This window comes from Fringilla coelebs (assembly GCF_963513975.1).
Source record: "Fringilla coelebs genome assembly, chromosome: 17".
NCBI lineage: Eukaryota > Metazoa > Chordata > Aves > Passeriformes > Fringillidae > Fringilla > Fringilla coelebs.
In genome coordinates, this window is record NC_140043.1 from 11497661 (window position 1) to 11520013 (window position 22353).

At 54.0% G+C, this 22353-nt stretch overlaps 2 protein-coding genes across 2 annotated transcripts; one reads left to right on the forward strand and one right to left on the reverse strand.

Moving 5' to 3' along the window:
• Nucleotides 1-4385: 4385 nt before the first annotated feature.
• Nucleotides 4386-15408, reverse strand: MVK (mevalonate kinase). Its single transcript, XM_084217428.1, has 10 exons — nt 15285-15408; nt 15055-15202; nt 14162-14309; nt 12973-13128; nt 11058-11161; nt 10197-10242; nt 9288-9378; nt 8801-8917; nt 6095-6248; nt 4386-5774 (listed from the first exon to the last, which is right to left on the reverse strand). Exons 1-10 carry the CDS (start codon nt 15360-15362, stop codon nt 5623-5625), a joined length of 1194 nt encoding a protein of 397 aa, XP_084073554.1. The 5' UTR covers nt 15363-15408; the 3' UTR covers nt 4386-5622.
• A 148-nt stretch (nt 15409-15556) lies between these two features.
• Nucleotides 15557-18717, forward strand: MMAB (metabolism of cobalamin associated B). The gene is made up of 9 exons (XM_084217550.1): nt 15557-15677; nt 15762-15820; nt 15898-15991; nt 16096-16153; nt 16597-16669; nt 16828-16925; nt 17179-17243; nt 17813-17872; nt 18019-18717. Exons 1-9 carry the CDS (start codon nt 15601-15603, stop codon nt 18104-18106), a joined length of 672 nt encoding a protein of 223 aa, XP_084073676.1. The 5' UTR covers nt 15557-15600; the 3' UTR covers nt 18107-18717.
• The last annotated feature ends 3636 nt before the right edge of the window (nt 18718-22353 follow it).

Below are 22353 nucleotides of genomic sequence, written 5' to 3' on the forward strand. Positions count from 1 at the left end.
GCGCAGTCACTCACCCGCGCCGGGCCGCCACCGCCCCATCAATTACAAAACAAACGGCTGCTGGTCAGCCTGGACACGGCTCCGGGACTTGTGTGGCCACCGTGGCACCGGGACTTGCCCCAGGACTTGTGTGGCCACCGTGGCACCGGGACCTGCCCCAGCACCAGGCAGGCACCCAGAGCTGATGGATGGATTCCTCCCGGAAAGCACCAGAAGGTCAGCGGGAGCTGGGGATGGACTGGCTCTTCCAGCAGCTCCTCCAAGCAGCTTGTGCCGGCTGGTTCAGCTCCTGCTCCCCGGAGTGGCCCCAGCGGGGTGTCCTTGTCATCGTGGTGATGCTGCTTCGTCAGGGCTAACGAGCTGCCGAGCTGCCCTGGCGGCGGAAGCAGCCGGGGAAGGCGGGAGGCGAGCGCGCAGCTCCCTCTCCTTTATTTTCCTGGGAAAGACCTTCAGAAAGCCAATCCTGAGCCCATAAAATAAATAAAATAAATTCCTGCAACTTTAACAATCATTGTGTTGGATTTGGGAGATGTTATTCCTCGTGACAGACAAGGGCAATTATCTGCTATCCGCCAGCAGTTTTAGCCTAATTTCATTACTGCTGTGCAATTCTTCCCGAGCCGCCAGTCTATCACTGTCTCCCAGAAAGGATTAGCCGGCACTTTCTTCATCTTCAAATGAATTTTAGCTGTCATGCCCTTGATGAATAGAAGAGGGAGGACGGTGAAGCCACGCCGGTGAGCAGCAGCCGGGCTGTGCCACGGCACCAGCACCGGGACCGTGCCAGAGCATCACCGGAGCTGCCTGGATGTGCCCTGGGATTTCCTGCCATGCAGAATGAATCGGCCACGGGGTTTTCTTGGAGAGCACCCTGGAAATGGGCAGGGCTCAAAGCTGGTGCCCGGCATCCAGGAGGGATTAAAATGACAGGATCTGTAATACACGGAAATAATGAACACGCCATCCTTCCCCCTCACCAGGAGATGCTTATCTGTCAGCCCAGGCCACTGAGGGATAGAGAAAAGCAATTTCAACTTCAGAGCTGAAACTGCAGCGGATGTTGCAGGGAGAATGTCCAGGAGATGGTGTCCCAGGAGGATCCACCACAGTCCTGGAGCTGACGGGAGAATTGAGGCTTCATTTCCCTGCCCAAACTGGAATAAGGCACACGGATCCAGCTCAATGTGTGCCGGGATGCCTTCTCCCATGGCCTCAAGCTGTGCCAGGGGAGAGTCAGGAAGACACCAGGAGAAATTTCCTTATGGAAAAAATGGTCAGGCCTTAGCAGGGGCTGCCCAGGGAGGTTTGGAGTCCCCATCCCTGAGGAAGTGTCCATAGAAGGCCTGGATGTGGCACTCAGTGCTCCGGGCTGGTGACAAAGCGGGGATGGGGCACAGCTTGGACTCGATGCTCCTGGAGGTCTTTCCCAAGCTGAATGATCCTGGGATTCTGTGAAAGAACAGAGCCCACCGGCAAGGAGAGCCCAGCTGGACACCCAGAGGGGGCGCAGAGCCCATCCCGGGTCCCCCCAGGACGTGGGACGTCACCTCGCGTAAACGGAAGCTCCGGAGTCGGGGGTTGGCACCGGCCCAGGGCTCCGTTATTTTTGTAAACGTTCATTCCCAGCCGGCACAGCATCCTGGCAGAATATTTTAGCACCTTTAATGCAATTTCCTTCTCCCTCTGAAATATCATTTTAATAGAACCCAGCCACACCGTGTACCTGCTCCCTAATAAACCTCTGCGACTTTAATGAACTAAATAGCAAATTACTTTTTTATTCAAGAATGAAATTTCATCATATTCATAATTCATATTTTATTTCAGACATCTGCTGCTGATTACATTACATTTAACTAAAATTAGATGATGCTCAGAATGTAATTAAGCCCCTGCCAAATTCTCTGGCCCACCAATACCAGCCTCGCTCAGCGGGGGCCGCTTGGAACCTAATATGTAATTAGGAGCTATTTTCTAGCTGTTTTTAAAGTCTGAAAATTAGCTGCCTTTATTAATCACACAGACAAATATAAAGCAGAGCCAACGCTTGCTGAAATTTCTAAAAAGGATTTTTTTTTAATTATACACCACATAGCGTTGAGACTCATTTTGAATGTTGATTTGTTGTGCACTGACATTTTGACAACTAGTTCTCAATTTGTCTGTCGTAGTTAGGCAACAACAAAGCAGATGGTAATACTTAACTTTCAAAACCTTCAGCGTGCTGGGAGGGGAGAGGGATGGGGGGGAACAAGGGGGACGGGCTCCCCATGAGCCTTGGGAATGGGGAGCCCCAAAATCCCTGGGGATGGGAAGCACAGGGGGCAAGGGAGGTGCCAGATGTACAAATCACCCTTAAAAAGGCTCTGGGGGGGGGTCCCTCCCAAACCCTCCAAGTGTGTCTGAGGACATGGCACTGGCCCTGCAGGCCGTGCAGGGGGTCCCAGTGCCACCTCCTGTCCCCAGGAGGGACCCCTGGAGCAGCCGAGCCCGGGGGGTGTGAGCAGCCCCCAGCCCCGCGTGACTGCGCACTGACATTTCCTCTCCCTCTCCCTGACCCTGTTCCTGCTCTCTCCGTGATCTCCAATAATGTCACTGCCTCCTCAGCATCTACTCAGCGGAGCAGAAAGAAGGCACTGCTGACACCGAGTGCAAACAAACAATAATACCATCTGTGCCTGCCAGGCCGGGCGGGGAGCGCCGGGGTCCGGCTCAGGGGATGACGTGCCGGGGGGGAGCAGGGGGGCAGGAGCCCTTTGGGGCACCGGGAGATTCCCCAGGGATGAGGGGAGACACCCCGGCAGAGATGCTGCCCCAGGCACTGGCTGTGAAGAACAAGGACGATTTTAAAAGGTATTTTTATTCAGTGTTTTCCTTTCTGTTGTCACTAAACACCGGTGACCCCCAGCCCTCACCCACGCTCTGCAATTCCTCAATCCCTCCTTTAGGCTGGAGCACAGCCTCCCCTCCCCGTCCCTGTGCTGGCTATTAGAGGCAAATCCAGGATCGTTAGTCTTGCTGCAGAGATCGTAATGTGAAAAATGAAGCTCAAGAAAAATTAGCCAAATTACCAGGCTAATCCTTCAGCAGCAATCGCTGCCCTGCTGCACATCCGTCCCGCGGGGTGCCTGCGAGAGGAGGGGCTGATCCGTGGGGAGAACACGCTCCACAGGCTTCAGTTTTGCTTCCAAAGCAGCAAAACACACGAGAGACAGAGCTGTGCCTCCTTCTGCCCCTCTCCACGTCCCCGTGGGGCACCAGTCCCACGGCAGCAGCTGCTCCTGCCCCGGGATGAGGAGGGGCAGGGGTGGTTCTGTGCCTCCCAGGGCTCAGGAGCCACAGCAGGAGGTTGGAACTCGGTGTGAGTGAGGGGCGATTCCCATGTGGAAGGTGGGGTCAGGAACATCCCAGCCACCCCTGGGGTCATCCCTCTGGCTGTAGCAATGGCCCTGCAGAGCGTTTGATGGAGCTGGTGAAGGAGGAGTTTGGAAAGGACGGAATGGGCACTCCCGTGCTCACAGATGGATGTGAAATCTGTGCTCACTCCAGACTGGGACTGGCTCCAGCTGCTGACTTCGGCAGATCTGGTCCCTGTGGCACAGGGAAGGCAGATCCCAGCAGTGCCTGTGTCACCCTGGGCCCTTCCTGCACATCCCAGTATGGGTCACCCTCCTGCCAGGACACTGCCACCACCCTCCCTGCCCCAGAATGTCACCACTTCCACTCTGCCACAGAGCAAGAGTGGGATGAGCAGACAGGCTGGACATCAGGAGGAATTTCCTCATGGAAAGGGTGGTCCCTTTTGGGGAGTTTTGGAGTTCCCATCCCTGGAGGCATCCAAGGAACGCCTGGATGTGACACTCAGTGCTCTGGGCTGGGTGGGAAAGCGGGGATCGGTCACAGGTTGGACTTGGAAAGCTTTCCCAATCTGAATGGTCCTAGGATTCTGTGAATTTCCCCTCAGTTCTAGTCCCCAGCCCTCAGAGCCAACAAGGCTCAGCCCCAGACATGCTGTTTTGAAGGGAAGTTCCCCGTGCTGGATCTGGCATCTCTTTGTGCCAACATCACAAAGTCGACACATGTAAGTGGTTAAAGTCAACACGCTCCCAGATCCTCACATTGATTACACTGTATTAGAAAATGGTAAATTATTTATCAGCCTTTCTGACTTGTGATTAGTGTAAAGCAGCTCTCAGATGCAAATTGGAATTGTAATTAGACATGTAGAAAGGCAGCATCTGAGACCTGCTTTCCTGAAGCAGTGTAAGGTGCTTTTTTCCTTTTGTATCCAGCATAATTATCAAAGAACACTTTGCACATAAAAAACCCATGGATTTATTAAAACCAGAGACAGTTTTACATGGGATCAGGGAACTAAAGCTGGTCACCATAATGCTGGGAGTTTAGAGCTAGAACATCTCAGCTTCTCACACTTGATTTTTTTTTATCCTTGGGCTGGAAGTGGAAGGCAAATTCCCCACCTCTGCCAATTCATTACTCAGCTTTGAGTGAAGCGATTCTTGAACACAGCTACACTTAAAAACCCACTTAAAAAACCCACCTCAGACAAACAGAGTGATGATAAAACTCCCTTGGCAGGTACAGCAGAGACCACAGTCCCTCAGAGTCAGCTCATGACTCCCAGAGATTCTGGCCTCAGCCACTTCCCTTTCATCCTGTGGCACAGCTCATTAAAATTTCAGGAGTAAAAAATGCATTTACATTTGTGTAATAAGTCTAAATGCATTTAGGTTTTAGAGTTTGTCAACTGCAACTTATGTTGAGCTTTTGAGGACGTGGTTTGGGTTTCTTTCCCCTACTTAATTACACCAAAGTAAACCCAATACCAGGCAGGGTCAGGGACATGCTGGTTCAAGACTGAAGTGTGAGAGAACAGCTTTTACAAGGAGGAATTTTAAGCCTGCCCTTGGCCTGGGGCTGCCCTCCTTGCAGGTGCTGTTTGAGCCAGACCTTGCACATGTGAATAAAAACCAGAGCCTGACTACAACACTCTGCTTTATCAGCCCAGGCAGAGATTAAGGAAAAGAGTGAATATCAGTCATTTCACTAGAATTGTGCTTTATCTTGCATTTTAATTACCCAATACTTTATTAATAGCAGGCAAGAGCTGTATCAAAGGTTTCCTCTTCACTGGGAATGTAGTCCAGAAGGAACAGAGACCTGAGCATCAAGCCCTGAGCTGCCAAAGATGCTCTTCACCCAAAAACGTCAAAGCACCATGCACATCCACCTTGTGAGCTCCCACAGGACAGCAGGGATGAGGGAAGAGACACCACATGCATCTGAAGCAGCAAAGTGTCATTATCCACCCTGGAATCCAGCCAAGCCCCTCTGCTCCTGCCCCTTGGGATCAGCACAGCAGTTGAGGAAGGAAATTCAAACCAGGATTTTTGAGAGCTTTGGTCAAACACCTCTGGGTGGGTGCACCCAGGTCCCCATTGCAGCCCCAAATCCCGGTGACACCAGGCCCCAAACTGGCTCCATACCCACGTCTGGAGGCCCTCAGCCACACAGGAGAGGGGAAAGAAGTTTCCAGGCATCTGGGCACACAGAGCTCCGAGGAGGCGGTGCCAAGAGCTCAGGGCTGCCAGAGGCAGCAGCTCAGCTCTGGGTGAGCGCGTGCAGCACTTGGGCACTCAGAGAGGAGCAGGAGTGCAGGGTCACCCCGGGGGCCCCAATCTTGGTCTCCCAGCATTCAAATCCACAGGCACACAAGTCTTGCTTGGCTGCTTCCACGGCCAGCGGGGAGGTGTCTGCCAAGAGCAAGGCGAGAGCAGCCAGCGAGTCAGCTCGGCCACTGCAGGGAGAGGGAAAGGGCCATGGCTCCTCCAAACACAGCCCCTGGCACAGGGCCAGTGCCCTCAGGGGCTGACACACATAAATGAACACTCTGAATTGGCCCTGGATCACACACTGCAACCCACAGTGCCAGGCAGTGCTGGGACACATCCCACCCATCCTTCCAGAGCCAGACCAGGGCTGGCAGTGATTCCTCTGCTCCCAGACCTGCCCACCCCCCCCCCTTCCACCAGAGCTGTGAGGAAGAGGAAGATGCCCAAGGGGCTGTACTGACCTGGTGGCAGCAGGGTGATGCCACAGCCACCCCCACCAGCCCCAGTCAGTTTGCTGTGCAGGCTGTGGGACGCTGTCACCTGGCACAGCCTGTCCAGGGAGGGGTGGCCCACTCCAAGCACATTTAAGTGGTGTTGGTTTATGTCAAAGAATTCCTAAAAGCAACCACAAAGAGAGGAGATGAGCACACATAGAGAGAGACAGAGGCTCTTTACAGAAGTGGCAGCCCTGCCTTCCCAGCTAGCCCTCCACAACCACCTCATTTCTGCAGAAATTTGGCCACCAGCAGCAAGGAGCAAGGTCAGGCCAGAGTCTGAGCTCTGAGCTGCTCATGTGTCCCTGTTCCCCATCACAACTTGCACAGTGACAAGGGTACAACAGCTCCTGCACCTTCCAGGAAAATCCTGATCACTGCAAGCTGCCAGCAGGAATTTTTTCCAGAGCTCTCCAATGGCTCCTGACTGCTTGTCCTCTGCCCTGTCACTGAGTGCTGAGCAGGAGGCTGTGCAAGGCCCCTCGCCGGCCGTGGGAAGGGCACTGAGCCAGCAGCTCTCATTCCTGGCTGTCACCCTGCCCTGCTCTGCAATCCATCCAGCAAAGCCAAATCCAGGGAATTCTGACACGGCTGAGGCGTCGCTGAGGAGGTGACACAGAGGGACGTCCCTTTGTTTGCTCTGTGCTGCACTTCTGCCTCCTCATGGGCAGGGCATGAGTAAAAAAATCCCCTGGAGCCAAGGAGCAGCACCACGCTGGGAATCTGGCACCCAGCTCAAGTGGAGTCAAGAGGGTCCCTCCCTCTGGGAGCAGCACAGGGCCCTCTCTGAGTGAGCCCACCCTCCTGGCAGAGCTGTGGGAGCATCCCTGCCACGCTTCCCAGCCAGCCAGACTTGCTACTCCTGGAGAAAGCTGCCCCAGCAGCAAGGTCCAAACAGCCCGAGGGATGGACAACACCACACAGAAGTGGAAGTTACAGCTTCTCCCCTCCCAGCAGGACAGGTGAGGAATTCAGGAGCAGAGGGAAGGGCTTGGCCTGTACTTGGAGCAAGTCTGGAGCAGGGCCAGGAGCAGACACCGGCTTCCTGAGCACCACAGGGCTCTCCCAGCCCTGTGCTCCCTCCCCCAGCAAGCAGCACTGAGCTGTTTCCTGCCTACAGCTCCCCATGAGCCAGGAGGGACTCTGTGCACAGGGAGCACAGGGCAGGTGTCAGCCACATCCCCCTCCCTCAGCTCCACCCAGGAATCCTGCCAACCCCACACAGGAGAGGACACTGCAGAAAGAATCCCTCTCCCCCCTCCAGAGCACTTCTGTCCAGTGTTTAAGGAACTGTGGGAAGAGCAAGGAGTGGGTGGCAGGCAGAGCTCAGCCACCACCCACCCCAGGCTGGGCAGGACACACGTCCATCCAGAGGCCTCTTTATATGCCTGAGTGAGGGCACAGCACTGCCTGTGATGATCCAAGACACCTGTCATCTCCTGATCCAAAATCTGCCAGGAATCCGATGACAGCTTATGACACACTAGACTAGTTCCATGGTTCAAACACAGCGCTGGCCAGAGCTGCACATTTCAGAAACAGCCCAAAAGATGGATTTATATATCTGTGTGCTGCATCTAATCAGCTGGGCCTCTCTGGGCTCTTCAAGCACAACACAAAACAACAAGATTCAAGACGGGAACCTGCTCACTGCAGTGCTGCTTCCCGGGTGTGGGACACAAGGATGCTTTGGCATTTTCCATGTGAGGAGCTCAAAGCACAACTCAAATTATCCCCTCTCTTCCCTGTCCCCTGACACTTCTGACAGCCTGAGGATGTGGAATTAAGATGAGTTGTGTGAAGCTGTGCTGTGAACAGACCTCCCTCAGCTGATGGCAGCTCAGCCCACCATGAGGGGTCCAGAATCCCCCCATCCCCCTGGTGCCAAGGGAGCAGGACTCTGTTATGAATCCCATGGGAACAACCCAGAGCAAGAGCAAGGACAAGCAGAGATCGTCCTGAGAGCATCCAGATGCCAACAAGGACCGGTACCAAATGGTTCCTGAGTGTCCAGGCTGGCTCCCAGGGCCAGGCCAGGTTTGCCTCAGCTGGGACATGGCCACACATCCCTCCCCCACGGTGCTGTGGAGCAGCATTACAGCACTCTCAGCACTTCTTCCACTCGGAAGCCTGTTCCTCCCCCCTCCCCAGCCTCTGCTCTTTGAGCAAAGCCAAGACAAACAGATCTTTGTGTGCACCTCGTGCATCAATGTCAGGTCAGCTCTGGGCACAGCTCTGTCTGTGGCTCTCTGGAGCCAGGATGAGCCTGCAGCACCAGGAGCTGGCTGGGAACCAGTCAGTCCATCACAAACCAGTGGCTCTGGGCTCTCCTCACCCCAGCCCTGGCAGTGACAGAGCTGTTGATTCACAGGCAGCGACTGCCAGAGCCGTGGCACTCAATGTAAGAGAAACAAACCCTCCAGAGCCTCAGGTCCCCAGAGCCCCAGGCCTGCCCCTCCCTCCCTGCACGCAACTGGGAAGAGGCACCAGCAGCAGCTTCTGTCTCCTGGCTCCAGGAAGGGCATTAAAAGCAGCACACCCAGACCACGGTTTCGCTTGGAACTGAACATTTCCTGCTATCACTTTTTTTCTTTCAGACCTAATGTTCTTTAAATGACATTTTGATGTTCAACAGTAACAGTGGCTAAAAATACTGGCGAGCAAGCCCCTTACCTCCAGCACAGGGTAATGCTCTGGTGATGGATTTGCAGGCATCGTTTCCAGAACACTTTGGCACTCCTGAGAAATGGCATCGATGGAGTCCAGCACTGGGTTCATTATGGCAGGGAACTGGAAAGGGGGAAGAAGGGATGTCAGGTGCCTGCTTGCTGCTCTTCCAGTACCACTGGGAGGAAACTGGTCCCAGTCTCTTTGAGCTGGGCTATTCCTCACTCATTCCCAGAGCAGGGCTATGGTAACCTGCTCCTGGCTGCAGAAAAGGGAGGAAGAGAAGGAAACAGGCCAGAGGAAGGAACTGCCCTTTTCATGGTTGCAAATTGGGGATTTTAACTCCTGTTAAACTGGAGGAAGGGAAGAGATGAGCTGAAACATAGGAATACAGTGGCTACAGTCCCAAAAGATCCTATGGGAGCTGCAGTCCCACATGAGGGTAATCTCCCAAAGGTTATCCCCCACATGTCCATCCCACAACCACCTGCACCTTCAGGATCTTCTCCTTTACACCAGCCACCAGGACCTTGGTGCTCCGAGGGACTTTGGTGTTGGTCAGCAAGATCCTCAGTGTGGGCACCCTGAAAGCAACAGGAGAGAATCCCAGAGTGCTTTGGATTGGAAGGGACCTTAAAGCTCATCTCATTCCAGTCCCCTGCCATGGGCAGGGAACATCTCCTGGCCTCTTTCCTTCACACTCCCCAAGGCTGCTACAGCTTATTCTGCCTCAGAAGGCCTCTTTGAGCAGGAATCCAAGATAAGGAGTCCCATTCATTTTACAAAACTTCAGCAGGTGTTTCAGTGCTGGCTGGGTTCAGACTTGCTCCTCCTGGATACAAGGAACAACTGTACTAGAGCTATAAATAGGACTGTAATGTATTTACTAAAATCCATGCTTTTCAAGCAAATTTTTTCCTTTGAAATACTCTCTACAAGAGTAGCCAGCAGTGGCCATTAACTGCTAATAGAGCAATTTCATGCACTGTGAAAGATTTTAATGGAGTCAGATTATACTTCTCTGGCAGGAGGCAAAGGGAACACTCAGGACCCAGATTTCTCTCTGCCAATGGGTTTTCCCACCACCAGGTAAGCACAAAGTTCCCCTTCCCCACAATGTCATTTGCTGCCAGGAGCAGATCCATTCCTCCTGCCCATAATGCCATGAAATTAATATTGATCCTCTGTGCTGTGTTCATCTAATGTCAGATAATGACCAAACACTTTATTGTCCCTATCCACCCCAACAACTGAGGCTGCCCACACCCAAAATGGGGCTGCAGAGCCCTTCCCACACTCCAGCCATCTCCCATCATCCTCATACCCTCCAACACCCACCCAGAGCCTCTCTGACATGTTCCACCCACCGTGTGTGAGGGTTATTTTTAAACTCCAATATTACCTCTTTAATGGTGTGATTTTTCCTGCTTGGTATCTCAGGGCTCCACCTAAAGTAAAATACATGTTATTGTCTCAGTAGAGAGCGAGCTGAGAGATAACACAGAAGGTCTTTCATCTTTAGAACCTCACCCAGAGCCTGTGACAGTAATTGCAAGAAACACCAGCTAAATGAACCATGTTCTCCAGCAGCACAGCCCTGCCTCACCCTGCTGCCTTAATGAGAGGGTCTGGCTGGACATGCTCAACCCAAGGCCTTTCCCTTTGCTCTCCTCTCCTCCAGGATCACATCAAATAATTTTTGAAAAGGCAAAGAGTTTGGCCAGCATGAAACCTTCCCTGAGAAAACAGAATCCAGCAGAGCCAAGCACATGGGATTCCATGGACTGAACTGGTGTGCACTGGTGTCAGGAGCCATCCTGCAGCATGGAATTTCATTGTCCAGAAGGAATGCCTCACTTGGCTCCTACCCTCACAGAAGCACTGTGATTAGGTCTCATTAGAAAGATTATTAACAGTCTCCAAGGACACTTTCAAAACACTGGGAAGTCTCTGCTAATTGAAACTAAATGACAGCTGTCCAACTGCATTTTCCCCTGCATTATCCCTGGGACAGGATTAGGTTTCTTTGTTCACTGCAGAATGTTTAAATATCAGTTATTTGCAGCAAGGTCTCTGCCCTGTGGCACATGCCTGGGGGGACAGAGCTCTGGTGCTCCTGCAGCCTGTTCCCAACATTCCAGCTGGCTCCAGGCCCAGCTCACAGATGGGGCAGACTGAGACAGGGGAAGGATTCCCTGTGCTCAGGCCAGAACAGGGAGCTGAATTTGGGAGTTTCTGCCTGAGAAGCAGCAAACACACCTACCCCAGGTGCCAACAGCATTGTCCACACCCGATGGATTGCCATGGATCACCTGCTCCCCTCGGAAGGCCCAGCTGTTAATCAGTTTCAGCTCTTCTTCTGTCCACCTGGAAAGCAAGGAAATAACTCCAAGCAAACCACTCCAAACCAGTGGATAGGGAGGGATCAGCTTCAGGGGAAGATCCCAGCTTTGGCCTGGTGTAGATCAGATTTAATGGAACTCAAGTCCAGACTCATCCCCACCTCACCAAACACGGTGGGTTACCACACACACTGGAAAGGCTGAGGGAGCTGGGATTGTTCAGCCTGGAGAGGGGAAGCTTTGGGGTCACCTAATTCCAGTGCCTGAAGGGGCTACAAGAAAGATGAGAGAAACTATTCACAAGGGCCTGGAATGACAGGACAAGGGGGAATGGCTTTAAGTTGACAGAGATTGACAGGTTTAGATTGGATACTAGGAAAAAATTCTTCCCTGTGAGGGTGGTGAGGCCCTGGTTGGGCAGGGACACCTTCCACTCTCCCAGGTTGCTCCAAGCCCCATCCAACCTGGCCTTGGGCACTTCCAGGGATGGGGCAGCCACAGCTTCTCTGGACAGCCTGTGCCAGGGCCTCAGCACCCTCACAGGGAGGAATTCCCAGTATCCCATCTAATCCTGCTCTCAGTCTGAGCACAAAAAACACACCTCTGACCCTCCCTGCACACCACAAGTCCACTCAACAGTACTCCATGCTGGGGCAGAGGCATAAATCCAGATTTTGAGAAAGCCTTGCAGCATCTTGCAAAGCAAGGCAGAAATTCTAAGAGTCGCCTGCTATCCAGAAACTCTTCCCCTTCACTCCTGCTTCCCTGGGCCTTGGCTGAATGTCCTTATCCATGTCCACACACCTTGCATTCCACCTGCCAGGATTTAATCTGGGAGCACTCAGCAAACAGCTCACAGCAGCAGCAGCCTCAGGAACAGGAGTAAACCACTTGTTTTTAATCCTCTTTGAGAGGCTGCAATTCCTCCCGACACAGGAGCCTTTCTATCCTGCTGTTCTTTTCTTGCCATGGGAAGCAAAAGCCTTCTGAAGTCAGACACCCCCAGCTCTCTGCATGCCAGCTGGAAGGCAGGAATTATGCTGGATCCATGCTGAAGCCACGGAGGGTGAGCAGGGAATGAAGACATCCTTGCTGCAACACTTGGAGCTGCCCTTTCATTTCCCAATTTGGGAAATTTGCTCAAGCACAGGGGACAAAGTGCTCCCAACAAGAACCTGTTTCTGGGTCAGGCTGCACATTCTGGTTCAGAAGCAGAACACAGAACCACCCCCCTTGCTGTCTCACTCTCAGCCCCACACAAAATCCCACACAACACAGGTTCTGCCCCTCCAGCTTTGATTTTTAACAGCTTCAAACAGAGCTCCCTCTCACAGGGGCACAACACTCCAGGCTTCCAAAGGGGAGCTCCAAGGGCAGAAGGAAAGAAACTCTCTTTCATCAGGTACTGATAAAAGGGAAAGACAGGCAGGAGATCAGGAGGAAATGTAGCACATGCAGAAAAGAATTCATGGGAAAAGCAAAAAAAATCCCAGAAAAGATCCTCGAGGACTCAAAGCAAAATTTGGAAGATGTTCAGAGCCAGAGGAAAATGAAGTTGAAAAATTTCAGTGTGTTTTATTAGAATGAAAAAATAAGGCTTTTTCCCCCCTTTTTAGGTATGTTTATCTGACCCTAAACAAGGAAAACAGGGGGAGTTTTACAAAGTCTGGGACAGGGCTGGGAACACTGGGCATGGACAGGAGATGGGCTCAGGGTGTCACTTGTGGTGACAGCCAAGAGAGACCAGCAGAGGTGGCAGTGCCAGAATTCGTGCAGGTAAAAGGAAAGGTGGGGCACAGGGAGCAGAGCTGTGCATGCCAGGCTGGAATTCCTTACCTGGCTGTGGATTCTCCCTCCTGCAGTGGGCAGGAGATGGCTCCACACAGCATGAGCAGGGCTGCAGCCAGGCACACAGCATAGGCAGCACTGGATCCCAGCCCTGCTCCCGTGGGCAGCTCCGACCACACCACGATATCCGCGCTGGGAACATCCCTGGGAAAACAGACACACAGGGACTGGCACAAGCACCCTGAATTCCATCTCCAGACACAGGGACTGGCACAAGCACCCTGAATTCCACCTCCAGACACAGGGACTGGCACAAGCACCCTGAATTCCACCTCCAGACAACATTAAAAAGGCAAAGGAAGCCAGTTAGGAGTGATCACTGGGAAAGGTGGGTGAGAACTGGCAACATCAGCACGTGCATCTGACACACTAGGGCTGCAGGAGGGCTCATTCCTGAATGGAACCCTTGTGCTGGAATAAAGCTCTCCTGAGCTGGATCCATGACTGGCACAGCTTGTCAGGCTGCTAGAAGGGGCTCTTGGTAACTAAATACCTGAGCAGCAGCCCCTTATAATACCTTTAAAGAGCCCCTTCAAAGGTTGTTATAAATATATTTTGGAATAAAGTGTAAACATCCCAAATCTGTAACTGCACAGCCACAACCCATTGGAGCAAGATGGAACATGGACATATCCACATCCCTTTGCTCCACTGAATACACATGGGTTGTGTTACCAACCCCAAAATCAAGTCCAGGAGCTTTTCAGGGCTGCTGAGTGACAGCCCCAGTGCCACCCTGAGACTGCAGGGAAACCACAACCCTGCTTCACATCCCAGCTCTTTATCCTTGGATTTCTTGGATGAGAAGATCAAAGTTGGGCTCTGCTTTGGTTTCTGACACTGCCCTGAGCACCTATCCAGTCACTGAGATCACTGATGGTGCTGGGCAAGGCTGGGGACTGACCCAGCCCCAAATTTTCAGTTTTAGGCAGATTCAGCCCATAAAGAGATCAGACTTAGTTCAGACAACAAATTCACAGTTTATTTCTGTTTTTCTAGCCTAAGCCAGGATGACAGGAGCTGCCTGCTGAAGGAAGGTGTGTGTGTGTGTGTTGTGACTGTGGCATGAACTGCTCTGGTTTCAGCCCTCAAAACTAAGTGAGAGCAGAGACTCCCAGCTCACCTGCCTGAAGAACCCACCCACCACCAAAATTCTGGGGCAGGAGCAGAGCCTTACCCATACTTAGCAGAAATAGCCAGGCACATATACAGGAAGGCAAGAGTAGCAAGACTTTCTGGAGCTGAGGCCCCAGCAGCAATTCCAGCAAACTCCCTCAGTGCATCCAGCTGTTCTACGCTGGGGGACTTGGACTCATCACCATCAGCTATGGAAGCAAGCAGGGGAGAGTTTAAACACTTAAAAACCAGGGAATTGTTACACTGAGAGCAGTATTTACAACAAAACCTTCTGTTACAGCAGGCAGAAACAGCTGGGGCCAATTTCAGGTTCTACCTGAGGATCTGTGATAAAATAAAAGCAAAATCTCCACCAGGCACTCTGAAACCCCAGGGTTTCCACACTCCTTATTTCCAAATGTTTCCCTGCCTACACCTGCCATTGCATTCATCCATAATCACTATGAAAAACATGGCAAGTCCCAAACTCTTCATTAAAGGAGGTGGATTTTGGAACTGGGATATCCTGGGGCTCCAGCCAGTGCAAGGCGCTGCAGAAATTTCTGTGTGGGCTGGTGTGGGATAGACAGGCAGGAAAACAGGCCCAGGCTGGCTCGAGCCACAACAGCACCAGAACAAGTCCCTGCCAGCCAAACCAGGAGGGGAGAGGGCCACGCACAGACACCTGAGCATCAGCGGGGTCACAAAGGGAATGTAAGTAACTGAGAGGGGCAGGGACAGGTCAGTGAGCGGGGTAAAAGACAGCGAGGCCCCGAAACACTGCAGGGAGGACAAATAACCCCACAGGGGTCCCTGCAGAGTCACCTCATGGGGGTCCCTGCAGAGTCACCCCACGGGGGTGTCCCAGCACGGTCACCGGGGTGCGGCAGGCACCGAACGGTACCGAGAGCCCCTCACTGCCCCGGGGCAGCTCCTCCTTCCCCCGGCCCTTGCCTGCGATCCGCCCCCGCAGGGCCCGGAGGCCGGGGGTGTCCCAGCTCCTCCGGACGCCGACGCCGGGCAGGGAGACGCTCAGCCGCCCCTCAGCGCCGGGTCGCAGGCGGAGAAACGTCCGCAGGTCCAGCGCCACGGCCAGGGCCACCTGCGGGCGGAGAACGGGGGTCAGCGGGGCCGGGCAGCCCTTACCGGGCCGGGCAGCCCTCATTTCCCCGCCGTGCCCTCACCTTGCCCAGCACCACGGCGTGCTCCCCGTGCAGGATCACCTTCCCCGGCGCCGACACCGCCAGCTCCCGCGCCCACATCGCCGCACCGCTGCCTCACGACCCGCGCTGACTGACAGCCCCACCCACCAATCGCGGCCGCGCCCTGCCCCGCCTCCCTGCGCTCAGCCAATAGGCTGGCGCTATTCGAGGGCGGGACTTGCGGGCGGCCAATGGGAAGGGGGCGTTGCGGGGTGGCGCGGTGCTGGGGTGACAGCGTGGGCTGAGGGCGGGACGGCGGCCGCGCGGGGTCACGGCGCGGCGACGGCGGCCGGCAGGGATGTGGCGGCGGGCGGCGGCGGCGGGACGGGGCCTGCCGGGGATGGCGGGGCGGCGGTGGCGGAGCGGGGCGGGCAGGTGAGCGTGGGAGGGCCGGGACCCCCTCTCGGTGTCTCGGTGTGCCCCCCCCACGGTGTCCCCTCACGGTTTGTGCCTCCACAGCCCCGAGCGCGCCGCTGCCGAGCGGGCCCCGAGGATCTACACGAGGACGGGAGACTCAGGTAGAGCCCGGGGGGCCCCGGGGGCCGCGGGCAGAGCTCCCCAGCCGGGCCCTGAGCGCCTCCCGCCCTTCCCAAAGGATTCTCCAGCACCTTCACCGGGGAGCGGCGGCCCAAGGGCGACCGGATCTTCGAGGCCCTCGGAGCCACGGACGAGCTGAGCTCGGCCATAGGGTAAGGACCGGCTGGGAGTATCCAAATCACGTGGGAAAAAGCATGTTTGTTGTGATTTCTTCATTCCCAGCTAACTCTGTTTTGTTTTTTTCTCTCTAACCAAGGCTGGCTGGTGAGTTTAGCAGTGAAAAGGGTCACACGTTTGTTGATCAACTTCATAAAGTGAGTATTAATGATAATCTTCATTCAGTGCAGTCCCTTACCTGTGCTATGAAAACATGAACTCCTTAATTTTAGCCCCAGTGCTCCCACTGACACACAGGAATTCAATACATTTAGTATTTCAAGATATAAATCTTTAAGTCTCCCTTGATTGCTCTCTAAGAGGCAATTGCTTTAACCAAGAAGGTAGCTGGTAGATCAAATTGTTAGTTATGGGCAGATGGATTCATCTCTCATTATTCTAAGTCAGATCCACATTATGATCATGAGTTTTGTTATAACAAAGCTCCAGGTTTGAAACTGGGACACAAACCAACCACAAAGGCACAGCAGTGACACAGGTCCTGTCTGGGCAGCCTGTGAGTTTGGCTGATCAGCTCTGCTGAGCACAGGAATGCAAAAAGCCATGGCTGGGAGTGACAGCAGTTGTGGTTTTTGTCCAGATCCAGTGCATGCTGCAGGATGTGGGCTCCAACCTCGCCACACCACTCTCCTCAGCCAGGGAGGCTCACCGCAGTAAGTCCTGCCTTTCCTGGGCTGGCACAGCCTGGTGTGAGTGGTGGGATGCTGAGCATTTGGTTTCTTAGGGCTTGCTGATCCAAGAAAGCAAAAGGAGAGCTCAGCTTGTTGTCTGAGTCACTTTTTTATAGCCGATTCTTCTTTCCCCTCTGTAGAACGAACATCGTTCAGCGAGAAGCCCGTCCTGGAGCTGGAGCAGTGGATTGACAGCTACTCAGAGCAGCTGCCTCCCCTCAGAACCTTCATCCTGCCCGTAGGTGCTGCCTGTGCCCCCCACCTCCCTGCTTACCATGGGAAGGCAGCCTGGGAGGCTGCTATTTCCATGGGCAAACAGCAAGAGAAAAGCAGAGACAAGGAGCTGGGAGTTACATCTGCCCAGCCTGCTGCCCTGGGATGTCCCTGCCTTGCCTGGCTATGGCACAGGGATCAGCTCCATGTGTGTGGGAGGGCAGGGGGGGCTGTCTCTGCTGGTGCAGCCCCTGAGTGGTGTTTCCTTGCTGTTCCAGTCTGGAGGCAGGAGCAGTGCTGCTCTCCACTTCTCCCGAGCCGTGTGCCGCAGGGCTGAGAGGTGGTGAGTGCTGTGCTGGGATCACCCTGAGGAAAGGGCATGGGGACACCCCAGTGACAGCAAACCAGGGCTGGGCTGGGCCTGGGGCTCAAGCCAAGCCCAATTCCAGGAGTGCAGGAGGCACAAAGCCAGGCTCTGTTCTTTCTTCCCCAGCCTAAACCTTTTGGGATTCTGCAACCCCATCCAACCTGGCCTTGGACACTTCAAAGGATCCAGGGGCAGCCACAGCTTCTCTGGGCACCCTGTGCCAGGGCCTCACCACTCTCACAGGGAAGAATTTCTTCCCAATATCCCATCTAACCCTGCCCTCTGGCAGTGGGAAGCCATTCCCTCTGTCCTGTCACGTCTCTGTTCAGTGATTCCCATGGATGAGTATCCTGGGAGGAGTAGAACAGAGGGCTTCCAGGACAAACACAAACATTTCTGGCATCATTTACCCCTCCCAAATCCCCCTGGGAAGAAAAACCCTTCACTTCTGAGTCAAAGTGGGGTTTGGGGTGGGAAGAGGCTCCAGCCTCTGTGCACTCAGAGCTGGAAAATTAAACACCAGCATTTCCCTTTGCTTTTCCCAGTGTGGTCCCTTTAGTCCAAGCAGGGGAAGCAGATCCAAACGTGGCCAAGTATTTAAACAGGTAAAAAAATAAAATCCCAAACCATTCCCCTGTCCTACTGAAGCATTCCCTTAGTTCTGGGAATGAAACTGGGGGGGTTTGCTTCTCAACAAGCTGCTCTTCTGGAATAAGATCTCTGGTTTTCCTGCTTTTCCCTTGCTTTCCAGGCTCAGTGATTATCTCTTTGTCCTGGCACGTTACGCTGCAATGAAGGAAGGGAAGGAAGAGAAAATCTACATAAAACCTGAGCTCTAGCTGGGAGCTGGAATGTTTTTTTCCTTGATCATGGAAAACTAAATCCAGTTGACTGCTTTTGTCCATCAAGGAAGGGAGAGAGAACAAGCCTGGACTGGAAATGGGAGCTGCTAAGGATTTCCATGTGAAATAACCATGACCATGTTGATAAATCCTGAGAGGAACAGAATCACAGAATATCCTGAGTTGGAAGGGACCCAGACACACCTGTTCTATTCCCTGGGCCTGGCCCACACATCCCATGTGGGGTTGGCTCTGGAGTCACTGCTTCTCCCAGGTGGGAGTTGTGGCAGGAGAATTCCATAACATTTTGGAGATGCCTTTATTTCCCTGGGCAGCAGCAGGTGCTGTGGGAAGGCTCTGACAGGACTCTGAGGGATGATGAAGGGAAAACAATCAGCTCCTCCTTTGAAGTCACAGTGCTCGTATGGAGCAGCAGCTGGAGGCGTTTGGGAATTGTGTCCACAGCTCTGAAATAATAAATGTGAATTTCCTTGTACCAAAGGGCCACAAACTGTCACATTTTAACACCGAGCCCCCTGAGCTTTGCTGCTCCAAGTCCCTTCCAATCCATCAGCTCTGGCTGGAGCTGAGCTGTACAGATTTACAGGAATGCACCAAGAATTCCTTGGCTCTGGCTGCCTCTTGTTGTGCATGTGAGGAATGTCCCTGTGCTGACAATCCAGGGCATCCTCTGCCAGGAACGGGGCTCACAGGATGGAGGGGGTGAAGCAGGAAAGGCCAAGTCCCAGGGTCCTTGTCTCCATGTGGAGCTGTCCCTTGGAATGGTGGGACCAGCTGCCCCTCCAGCTGGAGGAGCAGAGCCCAGAGTTTGGGAGCAGCCAGGGCACTGAGGGTGCAGGAAAAGGGGTTGGGGTGAGGAGCAGGTCCCTGCTGGAGCTGGGGGAGAGGGGCAGCACCCTCAGGGCTCCTCCCAGGGTGTCTGTGCTGAGCCTGGAATGTTTCTCCAGGCTGGAGAGAGCTCACAGCCACATCACACACACAATTCCAGCTTTGCACTCATGTCCAAGCTGCTTCCAGCTTGGAAATAGAACTGGGAAGAACCCATGTGAACCCTGCTGGTGTAATTTTTACCCTCTGGGAATGCTGTGGGCTGCAAGGTGGTGATGCCCATCCAGGGCTTGTCCTGCTTTTAGTGGGGCAGCTTTTAAATCCATCCTCCCCCTTTTCCCATTCAATTATTTGAGTAGAACCAACCTTAAGCTTGTTCTCCAAGGAATCTCTGGCTCTGTGTCCCTTTTTGGGCAGTGAGGAATGCCCAGGAATGAGTGAGGAGTGCCCAGCACTAACAGATCCCCTGTCTCATCACTCACCTGCGTTTGAGGCAGATATTTCATGGCTCTTGTTAATGTACATTTTTCATGGAGTAATTTTCCAAGCCTCAGCCTGGAACACATCCCAGTGACAAATGCTCTGGATTTGGATGGTCCCATCAGCTGCAGTGTCACCTCAGCCATTCCCTCTGCCTGCTCCAGCCAGTTTTACGAGAGCTCTGGCTCTGGGACTGAACCTCAGGAATCAAGAGGCTTTTCAAGTTTAATTTAATAAAATCCTTTGCAATATAAATTCTTCATGAATGCTCCATAAATCAGCTTGGGGAGGGATTTATAGTATTTCCTTTTTTTTTTTCCCAGCTGGGGGGAAGAAATCTCACTACTGTTTTGGGACCAAAGCTGGCATTGTTTGGATTGCAAGGAGAAATAAATCAAGCTGCTACATTTAACATGATAGCGAGATTAAATTTACTGGGGTGCTCCCAGCTGCCCCCTCCCTCTCTACCCACAGCAGTTGTTTCTGGAGGGCTGAGGCAGAGGGAGGTGCTGGGGTGACCCTTGGTGTGTCACTAAGCAGGGCTTGGCTTTAGGAGGGAGTTGAGACAAGGCTGCAGCTCAGCAGGGCTGGGACATTCTGCCCTGACAGCTGTTCCCAAGGTCAAAGGACAGCCATGGGCTCTGGAGCTGGCAAAGGGGCTCACCTGGGGAAAAGGAGGCTCAGGGGGGACCTTGTGGCTCTGCACAGCTCCTGACAGGAGGGGACAGCCAGGGGATGTCAGGCTCTGCTCCCAGGGAACAGGGACAGGAGGTGAGGAAACTGCATCAAACTCTGCCAGGGGAGGGTCAGGTTGGACAGCAGGAGGAATTTCCTCATGGAAAGGGTGGTCAGGGACTGGAAGGGGCTGCCCAGGGAGGTTTGGAGTCGCCATCCCTGGAGGTGTCCAAGGAATTCCTGGACATGGCACTCAGTGCTCTGGGCTGGTGACAAGGTGGGGAGCAGGCACAAGGCTGGACTCTGTCTTGGAGGGTTTTCCAGCCTCGATGATCCTGGGATTCTGTGATCCCTCAGGCTCTGGTGCACCCTCCTCACCAGGCTGGAGCAGAGGCACAGAGCACCTGAGCTGCCCCTGCTCCTGACCCCACAAGGTCAGCCATGCAGCAGCAGCAGAGTGACCAAAACAAAACCCACCCTCTAAATCCAAATAAACCTCCCTTGCTCTGGGCTGGCAGTTGTTTTTCCAAGCTCTTTGTCTCTTCCCAGCCCTCCCAGCCATAGAGCATAGGGATTCCAGTGCCTGCACCTCATTAATATCACGGGGGAAGGCAGATGCTTTGTCCAGGCTGCCCAGCTCCAGCGCCCAGCAACATTCCTGCCTCGCAGGGTGCCTGATCTGGGATTGCTCTGGAGCTGCCAGCACAGCCATATGTTGCTAAGGGTCGTTTATTCTTGTTTGTAAAATGTATGGCTGCTCCCAGCTTCCGCACTGTCAAAACGAGAAGAACTGGCCCCAAAATCTCTTGCTGCATGATTGGATCAGACGCCCGTACATCTGTTAACGCTGTAGGAGCTGTAAAATGGAATAAGTTGGGCTATAACTCAAGCACCTCGATTACCACCACGATGTGGGAGCAGCAGAAAGGCTGCTGCTCCGCCTGCAACGACACAAACATCCATTGTGCCAAGTCAGATGTAAATTTACACAAGGCAGCATTTTCTGGGCCAGGGCTCAGAAGGGAGGAGTGGGATGAGAGCTCCCACCTTGACAGGGGGTGCTGGAGCCCCAGTCCCGTGAGTTTTGGGGTGCACAGCCCAGGCAGTGGGGAGCCAACTGCTCCACTGGAGCTGCAGGAGCAGAGAGGAGCACAGGGCAAGTCCTCTGGGCTCACAAGCTCCTGAAATTCCCTTTTAGCCTGGAAATGGGCAAGGAAAAACCCTCCCCACCCCAGAGCAGCCCAGGGCAGGAACCATCAGCAGGTTGAGCCTGTCTGTGGAGGAAGGGGCTGTCTGGGACCCTCAGCTCCCCCTGTGCTGCAGCCTGGCCCAAAGTGCCCACCCCAGTGCCCACCTCACCCCAGTGACCCATCCCTGCCTTGGCAGGGCAGGCACAGAAAGGCAGAGCAACACAGGGAGGGCTCAAACCACCCCAGGAAAATGGGAGAGGGTCAGGATTGAAGAACTAACCTGAGAAATAGCCACAAAAGCAGCTTGTGAGCACCAGTTCAGTGCCACTTACCCAGGTGGTGACAGTGCCAAGTGCCACATGGTGTGACCAGTCCAGCACCTGCTGCAGGAGCTGCTGCACCTCTTGGCAAATGGGAGCAAACACAAAAATGAGCTGCAGAGACATCGGGGATGTGCAGACCAGAGCATGGCACAGCCTCCTTCATCCTAACCTGGAATCCAGCATGGGGCACAGGTGCAGAACAGAGGGCTCATACAGAGGGAACACCAGCCTGGGTGTGAGCCAGGGGTTTGGGACAGCCTGTAGGAACAGGAGAGGGGGAGCAGGAGCCGCTGTTTGCTCCTGAACACCCCATGCCTGCAGCAGGGTGGGACACCCAGCTCTGCTCTGTGCCAACATTGAGTCAGCACCAGCCTCCAGGGATCTCTCCCATCCTCCAGGGATCCCTCCCAGCTCCTCACCCCTCAGTTCCCAGTTTAATGCTCCCAAGGCCTGGGGTGGCCACGGCCACATCTCCCCCCGGTGCCCCGAGCGATGTGTGCCCAGATCCCGGCCGATGCCAGGGAAGCTGGGGCTGTGCAGGCCTGGCTGCTGCCAGCTCTGCCTTGGCAGCAGCTGCTCTGGGCTTGCTTTTTGCTGTTCCTGACAGTGCCAGATGCCTCTGTGTCAAAACAATGGCACTTGCACACTGACTGGGAGCCTCTCCCTCGCTCCCACTGTGCTCCCGCTCCCAGCAGAGCCAGAGAGGGCTGGGAATGGCCAGGGAGGC